At 43.7% G+C, this 12237-nt stretch overlaps 1 protein-coding gene across 20 annotated transcripts in view; it reads right to left on the minus strand.

Moving 5' to 3' along the window:
• The window catches only part of OBSCN (obscurin, cytoskeletal calmodulin and titin-interacting RhoGEF), a 287341-nt gene that overhangs the window by 42680 nt on the left and 232424 nt on the right, over positions 1 to 12237 (minus strand). For 19 of the 20 annotated variants that reach the window (XM_053262303.1, XM_053262302.1, XM_053262301.1 and 16 more), the window contains 10 exons: positions 9863 to 9999; positions 8604 to 8716; positions 8251 to 8419; positions 7411 to 7492; positions 7046 to 7246; positions 5980 to 6040; positions 5735 to 5812; positions 4923 to 5095; positions 2126 to 2152; positions 466 to 618 (listed from right to left, as the gene is read on the minus strand). In XM_053262303.1, coding sequence (XP_053118278.1) covers positions 466 to 618; positions 2126 to 2152; positions 4923 to 5095; positions 5735 to 5812; positions 5980 to 6040; positions 7046 to 7246; positions 7411 to 7492; positions 8251 to 8419; positions 8604 to 8716; positions 9863 to 9999 — 1194 coding nt within the window. Of the gene's footprint in view, positions 1 to 465; positions 619 to 2125; positions 2153 to 4922; positions 5096 to 5734; positions 5813 to 5979; positions 6041 to 7045; positions 7247 to 7410; positions 7493 to 8250; positions 8420 to 8603; positions 8717 to 9862; positions 10000 to 12237 lie in introns of those variants that run through there. The other variant, XM_053262321.1, reaches the window with a different exon arrangement.

A 12237-nucleotide genomic window follows, 5' to 3' on the forward strand; every position in this document is an offset into this window, starting at 1 on the left:
TGTGCAGATTGGTGTGGCAGCTGATAAAAACAGCATGATGGCTGTGTCTATCAGTCCTATTTTTCGCTCCCGAATATCTGCATGAATACCTTTCCCCTCACCCACCTCCATTTGACCCAGCCTTCCCCAATCTCTGACTCTACTGCCCAACAAACTTCAGAAGCCACCACAGGAGTTTTGCACGGCTGTGAGTGCTGCCAGTGCTGGCATAGGAATGTTTCCTGTGATGGGCTGGAGTGAGCTTGAAATCAATTCAATGCCCAGCCCTGGCAGAGATCCCCCATTAAGCTGAACTGAAGTGCTATTTGACAGCAGCTGCTGTACTGCAGATACTTTGAGCTGGGCCCAAGTAGCTGTAATTCTAAGAGCTGGAGAAGTAACAGGACCCTCCGCCTTCTCTTTCACGTGCACACACACAGACACACACGTAGAGAATCACTGGGAAACGTCAAAAACCATACTTACCCTGGAGATTTCTGTAGTATCTTTTGGATAAAATCCTTTGCTTCTTCACTCAAATGAACAAAATCAGGAATATCCCATGAAATTGTCCCTTTCTGGATATTTAGCAGAGTTGTTCTGTCATTTTCCCCAGCAAATGGAGACTTGCACGTCAAACTAATTGTTTTAAAGGGATAAAAAAAATTAAGCATTTACCATTTAGTCCTTTGTAACTGCTATAAATGGGAAGGGAACATCATGGCCTTGATCTGCAAATCTGTGTATACAATTGTGTGATCTCACAAACAGATGGCTTGTGCTGATCATTTGTTGGTGCAAGGAGGAGAAGACCATCCTTGGTGGAATAGTCAGCTTTCTTTAGAAGGGACAACAGGGTCCAGGTTTTCTCGATTCTAGTGCCCTATCCAAAGAAAATTAACTAAACAAATCACCAAAAGGAGAGACTGTGATGATCCAGTCTCGCAAGAATCAGTGCATATTTGACTTTAGTATTTTCAACCTCATACAGGAAGTCTCTGCATATGTAGATCACAACCTAAAAGATACAGAAATCTGTTTCTACCTGTGGATCACTCTTCTGCTAAGCTACTGACCATGCTAAAATGCAACTTCTCTGAAAAGACTGCACTTCCTTCTCTCAGATACATTTAAAAAATTGGTGTCTCACAAAAACAAAAAGCACTGGGGCTAAAATGAATGGTGAACTTTGCAGGACGGGGTTAGAAGAAATTTTTAAGAAGAATAGGTGAAAGGTGGCCGTCCTTGGTGAAAGCAGTGAAATGGACCTGTTAGGTCAGAAAAGGCAATGGTACCTGGACATGGGCCCAGTCACATCATTCCTTTGAATACCCTTCTGCTGCCAAAGTTATTTTATTTTTTTACAATTAGATCCCCCACTTCCTCCAGGGAGCCCAGAGTGGTGTACGTGGTCATGTTTCTCCTCACAACAACCCTGTGAGGTAGGTTAGGCTGAGAGATATGTGACAGGCCCAGAATCACCCCGTGGGTATCATGGCTTAACAGGGATTTGAACTCAGGTCTCCCCAGTCCTAGTCCAACAATCTAACCACTACACCACACTGGCAATGGCACTCCTGCCTGTTTAGTTGAGATCTACCCCATCCCCAACCACACAGAAAGAGGGGCTGGCTGGGGGCTCTCCCTCCCTCGCCTGTAGCGTATCCCCCTGCCACCTGCACCCTCGACTGAGCACTTTTCTTCTCAGGCAAGCTCAGATACTTGCTGCTAAAATCAGACAACCCCCTTTCTATATGACTGGAGCAGATCTGGGTTTACACACAGCTTGAATAAATCATGTACAGTTTAGCCATGTGGTGCCAGAAACCATTTGGAACTATCGTTGACTTTTGGATTTCATTTATATTCACAGGCCAGTTAAAGGCAAGGTCATTATTCTCTCCATTAAGAGAAAGGGACTAGGCAGACAGATGGGAGAGATAATTTTGCTACCTAGGGGAGACGGTGTTTTGTGAAAACATACCTCCCAGCATTGAAACTCCTGGTCCCTCTATCATGCCAAAGGTGACCACAAACATTCTAAATCTTCACAGCCATCACATATAGCAACAATTATATAGACATTATTCAGAACTGCTCTGAGAAGGTTATAAGGAGGAAGGGTCCTCATTGTCAATCTGCTCACCTTAAATAGCTAATGACTCCAACAGGCCTGCAGAAAAAGGGGGAAAGCACATTTTAGTCCCCATGACCACTGTGTGATAATCTAGCCAAATTTCTGTGGTAATCATATAAAATAAACCACAAGGTTGAGCCTGCCTGGCAACAACTGTAAAAATCAAGAGGATCCTTAAGTGAGACTGTGAAGGCTGACCCCACCAGTAGCCCGTGGGACCCTTGATAACCTTCCTGCTGCCACCCACCTCAGTTCCCCTCAGATGCCTAATCACCTGGATTCATTTCCTCCCCTGCAATAGGTGGTGTTTTGGCACAGGCACGATACCGCGCACAGAGTGACTTGCTACTGGCAATGTAACAGTAAATTATTGTTTATTAACTGAATAATTAAATAGGTAATTAAGCAGATTGATTCAAGAGTATCTATCTATCTGTCTATATAATTCTCTAAGACGTACCCATGGCTAATCCCATGTGTGGCACAAACAGATGTAAAGCTTTTGTCTAATTAGGTTGGGATAAACAGGTTGCTTACCTGTAACTCCTGATCCTGGATTGATCCTCGTGTATCCACACTAATGGATATTGCACCTGCACAGTGAATACTCCAGAAGATTCCAAGCTCCTCGTGATGCTCCAATTCTGCCCGCCCCACCCTTTGGTAAAGGGCAGTTGGAGCATCATTCCCCTCAGTTCTGTACGAGTGCTGGCAGGCACAGAATCTTCCGGAGATTTCAACGCTCAGGTGCAATACTCATTAGTGTGGATGCAACAAGGATCACAACAAGGATCAGCCCCTCCAGATTCTGGTCCTCCACATTCCCTTTCCCACCCCGAATCTCACTCAGGCACTTTGGTGGCACAAGCCTCAAAATAAAAGGGACCTTTTCCCTTTCCTTTCCCTGGGCTCTGACAGCTGTTGAGGCAGGTAGCTGTGGAGTGTTGGGGCCCAGCTGCTGTCCTTATCTGCTGCCTTAGGTAACTACAGGCTCCCTGAAGATGAGGCATCTTGGCTAGTCAGCTCTCCCCTCAGCTTCTAGCCTTCTGGAAGGTGCAGGGGTGAAGCTCCTGAGACAAGATGCTCTGACCTGACACTGAGCTCTTTTGAAGGTATTTTGGGCCGAGGCAATCTTCCAGCCCCGCATCAATCTTCCTGGTGACCAGTTCCCCCCCTGGGCTGCCTTCTTCCTTCAACTCTCTTTCTCCCAGAGCTCTCCCCATGAGTCACACTCAGAACCACGGTTTATATTCCAGTCCCTGGAATGTTCAGGCAGGCCTGGCCAGAGCACATTTTGCCACGGACCTTGGGGATCTAGTCCGTGGTCTCTGGGGGTCCTCCTCAGAGCCCTGCCACTGCCCACAGGAGCGGGGTCAGCAGCAAGTAAAATCTTTTTTAAAAAAACTTTTTTCAACCGCCGCTGTGCGGTGGGGATGGTAGTGAAGACAGGGGGCGACTAGCAGCATGTGCAGAGAGCCCATGAATGGGCCAAAAACGGCCCAACTGTCATTTGGGCAGCAGATGGGCTCTGGGAAGGAGCTCTTTCCGCCGCTGCTGCCTCCCCTCCCCCACCTCAGTCTGCACCCGCTGGCTACACCCTGCTTCTGCTACCATCCTCACTGCACAGCGGCGGTAGAAAAATGTTTTTAAAAAAGATTTAACTTGCCCCCCAACCCCCCTCAAGCCAGTGGGGGCCCTCGGAAGCCCTTCAGATCCGAGCTCCAAAATTACCTAGGTACACCACTGGGCCTGACCAATCCTAACCCAGCTGTCACCTTTTAGCAATAGCAATAGCAATAGCACTTACATTTATATACCGCTCTATAGCCGGAGCTCTCTAAGCGGTTTACAATGATTTTAGCATATTGCCCCCAACATTCTGGGAACTCATTTTACTGACCTCGGAAGGATGGAAGGCTGAGTCAACCTTGAGCCCCTGGTCAGGATCGAACTTGTAACCTTCTGGTTACAGGGCGGCAGTTTTACCACTGCGCCACCAGGGGCTTTTAATTTGATCAACTGAAGTCCTCACCTGCAGATCTTATTCCACTTTGATTGGATGGAACCTTTATTGGTGGGACCCTTCTTACTGGACTGTTTGAGGATGCAACCACAACGCCTATGTTTTGTCTAAACTACTGCCTATAAACAGATAGATGCGGAACCATCCCACCAAATGAACAGCCTTCAATGGTTACCACGGAGCTGACTCAGTGAATTTAAAGGTTATTGTAACCAAGCACCAACAATTCTACATAAATCAAAACAATGCAGATGAATTCTTTGCAAATCAATGAATTCTTAATAAGAACCACCAAGTCAATCCTTAAGTGTCAGAACCCTCTTGCTAAACCTTCTTAGTGGTTTAAGGCCAAGCTGTGTTTCTTGGATCCAGTTAAGCCAGGGTTCTTTAACTTGGATCCCCAAATGTTGTTGTACTACAAACCTATCATGGCCAAAGCCCATTGTGGATGGGGATGGATGAGAGTTGTATTCCAGCAACTTCTGGGGACCCAAGCTGGAGAACCCGAGTTAAGTCATTGACACAGCACCCATCACGGTTTCTGCATTCATCAGCCAATCAGATCCATAAGATCCTAAGGGCAGGCCATTCTTGCTGGCCTACCCAGCTTGGCGACACAGGAGGAAAAGTATTGGAACCCCACCCACTCTGCTTTAGGTGCAAATATGGTAAGCATGGGGGGAACAAATCCAGCTGCTTCTGTTACATCTAACTCCAGCTAACTTGAAGCCCTAGATGTATTCTTCAGTATGAAATACAAAGAGAGAAAACAGGATATTTTACCAGATATCAGATGCCATTGATACTGGTGACTGAGAAAGGATTTCTGGTGAGACAAATTCAGGAGACCCATATTTACTGTACTGAGGCTCAGCCGGATTTATCTTTTGAGCAAAGCCAAAATCACAGATCTTAATATCGTCTCTGTCATCATAAACCATCAAGATGTTTGGGGGCTGTCAAAGTAGAAAAAGTAAAGACAACATATATGGAGGTATCTGGAACACACCGCCCCTTAAGTGAGCAACATCACCCATCCAAGCAGTAGCAACCCATGCAGGGGGACCAGAAGTAGGAATAGGAGATGGGTCTATTCTCAGGTTACTTCCTCATGAGGAAGGAGGGTGTGGAAACCAGTACTTCCCACTGAAGTCCATCACTCCAGGTGTTCTCAAACGGGAGGCCCCAGATGTTGTACTGCTACAAACAACCTGTATCATCCCCAGCCATAACAGCCTTTAGGAGCTCTGGTCCAACGACCTTTGGGGACCCAAGTTTGAGACACACACACACACACACACACACACACACACACACACACACACACACACACACCTTATTTCCTTTCTCTCTCTCCCTGCTACTTTCTAGGTACGGGGCCAAATCCAGGGGCTTCATCTTGCTTCTGCAGTTTTGCCTCTCCTGGAGTGTAGACCTCAGCCCACAACTTTACAAAAATGTTCAGATGCCTTACAGTAGGACTCCACTCAAGGCCGTGAAGGCTTAACAAAGGTGATGAAGAAATAGCACAGCCTGAAATAATTCTCATGTTTTCTAGAAGAAAACTGAACATGGCAACTCTCTTTAAACCTTACCTTAATGTCCAAATGAAGTACTTGGTTGTGATGGAGATATCCAATACCTTCTAAAAGTTGTTTAATATATTGCTTGACCTGTAAGTGGGGGGGAAAAAACCATGCAAAATGTTCTCAATGGATTTGTTTAGGTGCCATATTGAGAAGTATACAGTATTTCTGATTTGAGAGGCATTATGGAATGTAGCTCCCTCCACTTAAAATCCCATGACCTCCCCAAAAGAAACATGAGGACACAACATCACCTCTGTTTCTGTCACCACATTCTTCCTGAACAACCGGTCCAAGAGCTCTTCGTTAGAGCATCTAATACATTAAGGAATACAGAGGCTCTTGGGTTGAAAAGCAACACACAGAAATCCTTTGATTATCCAACCTCAGAAGAATCATATGAGCCAAGCCATCCATACTGTATTCTCACTTCACTTAAGGAAACCACGGCATAGAGCAGGGCTGGCCCAAGTTACGTTGGCACTTCATGTGGCAGCAACATGTGATTTGAAAAGATGCAAAGGAGGACAGGATGCTGTTCCGGGATGCAGCATTTCCAGTTTCAGGTGCCCTACTGAGTGCACCTCACCATCCTGGGCAGCAGTACTTGGAACATGGATTGCGCCTGCTTCCCTCAGCTACACCCTACGGAGGGGCAAGTGCTGCCCAAGTGACTGCTGGGTAGGCTTCTGAAGGCTGCTTTGCTCGGTCGGAAAGGCTGTGTCTTGCCCAAGACCATCATCAGAGAGTTTGGTGCAGAGATACCAGTTAGAAACCTGGTCTTGCTGGTTCCATTCCAGTGCTCTGGATCAGATATGTCCAACATCCTTAGCTGTCTTTTGCCAATAAACTGCCAAAGGATATCCATAGGGGATCTTCTCATAGTTTTATAACTAAACCAGAAAAGTCCTCTCAAAAGCACAGATCCCTCCCCTTGCTTACAGCTGGGCAGCTTCCACAGTGGTACTTGATCCATTTGTGGTATAGCAGCATGTGTATGCTGTGCGTGGCTTGGACCTCTAACTGAGCATACTGCTGGCCTTTTTCAAACACACCCTGCAAATGTACACAAAATAAATAGAGAGTAGGGGAGCTAAATCATTTATGGCCCCTAGATTGACAATGACCGAAACTATGTTGTGAAAGCTCCTTTTTGTCTCTTTTCTTTTCCAGATTTGGCCCTTGGATTCTTAAACTCACCGCTTGGTCCTCATGCATCACTACTTTCAATATGGAGCTCCCCATACCTGCCACCCAAGCACTCCCCTGCAAGCTGGCTAACATACATTCCTCCACAGCAGGGTTTTAGAAAAAGGATACAGCTCCAAAACAAGGATTAACGTTTTTCGCGTTTCAAACTGATCCAGCAGCTGGGTGATCCTGTCGTGGGAGAGGGTAGCTAGAACATCCCTCTCCTGATAGGTCTGATCCCTTGTTTTGCTTCGCAGGGGGATAAATTTGGCTGCGCAGGACACTCGGTTGTCTTTGTGGACAACCTTCTTGACAAAACCAAAGGAGCCCCTGTGAAGAATGCACAAACCAACAGGATTAGGGAGGGACTGATTCCAATTTTCAGGACGTGGCAAAAAGCAACTTCCCTGCCCAGTTATTTCCCAGACTTCAAATCCACACACAAACCAAAGTGATAACTGATGGCATATCACATGAAAAAAAACTGCTTTTACCTTCCTATTTCCTGCTTAACTTCATAGAAAGCATGGAGCTTTCTTCTTGTGCTCTGTTTCTTTGCCTCCTGGCTTTTCTTGTCTATAAGAATTCAAATAACAAGAAGTAAGATTCCAGGGCTTTCTGCATGATCATGTTCTTGCACCATAAATGGGTATAGGTATCCCCTCTGTTGTACATATTCCTCCCCTTGTTCAAAGCTATTTTGATCTTCCATGGAAATAGCACTTTTGTAGAGATGACACTGTACTGCCCATGAATTCAAAGCTTTGTTTTTAAAGGCAGAGCTAAATGTCATAGGAAGCTGCTTAATACCAAGATGGGATATGCCATGGTGGGTGATTGGATCACCTTGCATAGTATTGTGTATAGTGACTGCCAGCAGATCTCCAAGGTTTCCGTTTCTACCAGCCTGATCTGGAGATGCCAGGGAGTGAACTTGGGGCATAGCTCTGCCACTGAGCTATGGCTCCAACCCAAACTACATACTGATATGTACAATAAACTTCCAGCAGCCACTTACAAATAAAATTTGGAGAAGTGGCAGCAGTGGAGAGCGGAGAGAGATACCCTTGCTTACCCTTGTACCTTACAAGAAGGGGCTGTTAGGGGGCTAACTCAGCCTAATGAGTTAACTGCAAAGGTGGCATTTGAATCAGGGCCTATCTGGCTCACAGCCCATTCTTTGAGCCACTAGACTGTATTAAGCTCTTGCTGAGAGCCCTGGAGACAAAGTCGCCTACAAATAAATAAGAATGAAAAAATTGGAAAGACATACAGAAGTGGGGGGGGGGGAGGGGGAGAGAGAGAGAGAGATCTAAAGCAAGCAGTTAAATCACCTTCTTGCACCACTAGTTCAGCTTTGCATAAGACCTCCCCTTCTGTATTTTTAGCAATGCAAGTATAGACACCGCCATCTTCTGGTTTTGTGTTGTATAGAACCAAAGAGTAGCTTGTGCCTTCATTGAACTGATAGATCCTTTCACTGTCTGTCAACAAGAAAATACCCTGGAAAGATGAGAGTATATATCTTAGAACTTTAATGCCACAAAGAGACAAATAAAATTAGACTGAAATTCAGGTATACAAAACCACTTAAGGGACCCTCATATCCAGTGTTTATATTAACATTGTGTACGTTTGATTACTCTTCCTTTATCTGCACCCTTTTAAGAAAATGGTTCCTGCCTACCTTAAACCATGCAATGGTTGGCTGGGGATTTCCTTCAATAATAGCATGAAACTTTGCCATCTCCCCACATCGGACCAGCACATCCTCGATTGTCACCTGCATGTATGGTGGGCCTGGTGAGACAAAATATTTTTCCAGGTCATTTGTGTCTCTAGATGACAAATGGAGGGTGAGATGAGACAAAAAATATTCCTGGATCTCCCCCTCTTTGTATGTGCTAAAATGCATTTTCCAAGTTGGGAGAAGTTAGGTTGCCTCTTTTGACTCTTCTGGATAATTTTCTGGTTGTATCCCCAAAGCTGTTGGAATACTACCCATTTCAGACCCTGGATTTTGATTTTACTGTCCCTCAAACCTTTGGAGCTCAGGCTCCGCTTCTAAAGTTATTCTAACTTCCGAGACCCTCAACCCATGGTTGCTAAAAACCTGCTGCTACATGCAAGGATTTGTGGGCTGGTTTTCTAATCCAATGCTGGCATTTGAAGAGGAATAGGACATCTTTCTCACACCTCCAAAAACTACACATAGGGTAACACCATGAGGACAAAACAGCAAACTGCACTTCCCAAACCAGGAAGAAATGACGGGGGAAGTAGAGGGGTAACAGCTCCCTACATAAAGCCGATATCGATAAATGCGGAGCCTCTGCTAGGGGGCATCCAACCTATCTGAGTCCTGGGTGGTGAAAGGAGAAAGACTTCACCTTCCTTAGTATCATAGCTCTCCCATAAATTCTGCATCCCCCTCCTAAGGAGTTCCACCTCATAGTTTAAGACCACAGTTTCCCACAGTTTATTTCATGAAGCATTTGTACCTACAAGTGTCAGAACTATTGCAGTTTAATAACGATAGTGATGGGTTTTTTGCAGGAAGCCCCAAGATCAATTCCTGGCTCACCCATGAGTAAACAGGATGGCCCAAACTTGGGTTTAAGCTTTGGCATGTGTGGCCAAAGTATATTCACCATGGCCAAAGAAGACTTTATGTATGGTTGCATCCAGACAAAACCCTGGGAGAAGAGAGCACTTGTCACTCTCTTATTCCAAAGTTGTTCTAAGACTTTTCTTTTTCTGATTGCACTCTATGGACTTCTATAGGTAAATAGTCCCTGGAAGTGGAGTTGGAAGAACCATGGACTAATAATGGTTCAAATGTTAAGTTCTGAAAACAAAACTCCATCCAACATGTGGAGCCATCTTGAATTTTTGGCAAATGTTTCATCTTGATCTTAGGCAAGAATATGTAATAGGGTGGCTTACTTGCTGCTCTCTTGTCCACCGTTTTATAGACACCGGTTCGCTCTGTGGTCTCAACATAAACTTGCCTCTGCACATCCCAGATGATATCTGCTCCATCACTCCTGAGCCTCTGTGTTCCATCCATGACTTGGGGAGCCCTTGAGCATTAAACCAAAAGGTACAGTCATGATGCACCCAGAATTTATGAAATATAATGATCAGTCTCTAAGCAGACCACAATGACATGGTTTATTTTGCTTACTATTGAAGCTAGATAATTGGTTTTCCCCATGACACTCTGTGGATGCGAAAACTGGACTTTGAAGAAGCAAGATAGAAAAAGTATTGATGCTTTTGAACTTTGGAGCCAGAGAAGACTTTTGAGGATACCATGGACAGCCAGGAAAACAAACAAATGGATCATAGTACAAATCAATCTAGATTTTTCACTCGAGGCACAAATGACCAGGCTCAAACTATCATACTTCAGACACGTTATGCGAAAACCCAGCTCCCTTGAAAAGTCCATAATGGTGGGGAAAGTTGAAGGAAGGAGAAGAAAAGGACGACCAGCAGCAAGGTGGATGGACTCGATTACGACAGCAATGAATGCACCACTGAAAGACCTTCAAGGCCACGCTGAAGACAGATAATCCTGGAGACAATCTAGCTATGTGGTCGCTAAGAGTTGACACCGACTTGATGGCACTTAATCAATCTCTGACAACTTTTAAAAAGTCTTTAAAGAGGCATCTATTCACCCAGGCTTTTAATTAAATATTGTTTTAACAGTTCTAACATCATTTTAAAATGTTTTAAAATTTAAATTGTTGTAATGTTTTAACTTTTACTATATCATTTATTTTGTTTTTTGTTTTAAGTTTTCTGTAGTCATTTGTTTTAACTAATGTTTTAATGTTTTTTGTTTGTTTGCTTGTTGTAAACTGCCCAGAGCCATGAGTTTTGAGCGGTATAAAAATATGTTAAATAAAATGAATTAATTGATTGAATGAATAAATAAATAAATAAATAAATTGAAGCCAGGAGAACCCAAGATGCACATCATATCTCCTTAAAAGATTTACCACACTAGCCCTATCTACTTATGGATTGGAAATCTTTTTGTATTGGGTAATCAGCTTCATAATTGAATTATTTCTCCACATAGGAAATGTTTTCTTGACATCCATCTTAAATCTTATCGGCTACAACCTGAACCATTGATTCTTGACCTTTCTTCAGTAGAACCGATTCTCCTAGAAATGTATGCACTGTAGGGATGTGTACAAAATGGATTTTGTGTTTTGTTTTGAGCTTGAAACAAAACAAAGTTGGCTGAAACGTTTTGTTGAAATAGCACTCAACTGGCTGTTTCAACGGAACAAAGTTCGAAATGTTTTGAGTGTTTCGGCCATAGGAAGCAATCGTGAAACTCTAAACACCCCATTATTCCCCATGCGTAGCTCCAAGGAACCCCAAAGAGGGTTGGGTGGTAGGGCATGATGGTTGCTAGCTACCACCTAACCTGCAAAAGAAAAAGGCAAGCAGATGATTTAAAATACATTTTTAACCTTTCCCCCAAACCCCCATAGGAACACAAGCAAGTGCCAGAAAACCAATCAGCAAGGGAAAAATAGGCCTCCAAAAAAGTACTCAAAACATCAATGCATTTCGAATCAAAACATGGTTGTTTTGTTCCAAGTTTGAAATAGATTCTTTATTTTAAAAGCATTTTGTTTTGAGCTCAAAACACCCAAAATGGCCTGTTTCGAGTCGAAATGTTTTGCACATCCCTAATTACTGTATGGTTGTGCCAAATATTTGCCAAGCTTTTTGAACAGAAATTGCTAATTTTGGTGGAATTCAAGTTTCTCTCCCACCACAAGGTTCAACTGTGTAAATATTCAGTTTTTAGTTGCTCCTGTTCAGTGCCTTTGTTTTTACAGGCTGCCACTTCTTCCGCTCTCCAAATTAGTCATATAGGTGATCCCACTCTATCAGGGATCATGGAGTGATGTCACGATGATATATCTGATGTGATATTGCCACCAGACATCAGTAAATAAAATCAGGAATTAGATTTACCTAATGACATCATGGAAGATAACTGAAAGCAAGGGCAAGTGATGGTATTTAAGCAAAAGCAAGTATTTTCACAAGAAGTACCAAAATTTGCCAGTATTTTGACCTCACCAAAAATATTTTGACTCAAGTAAGTGATTTCAGTTTAATCCTAACACACCATTTTTGTTTAGATCATCGGACAGAGCTATTAAAGATAATACTGATAACATTCTCAGAAGAATTTATATAGTACTGATATCCTAGGATTGTATCATATCATAAATGCAAGCTGGGAATTGAATGATTATAAGTTCCCTGCAGTTAAAAGGGAT

Source organism: Hemicordylus capensis, chromosome 6, assembly GCF_027244095.1.
Source record: "Hemicordylus capensis ecotype Gifberg chromosome 6, rHemCap1.1.pri, whole genome shotgun sequence".
Classification (NCBI taxonomy): domain Eukaryota; kingdom Metazoa; phylum Chordata; class Lepidosauria; order Squamata; family Cordylidae; genus Hemicordylus; species Hemicordylus capensis.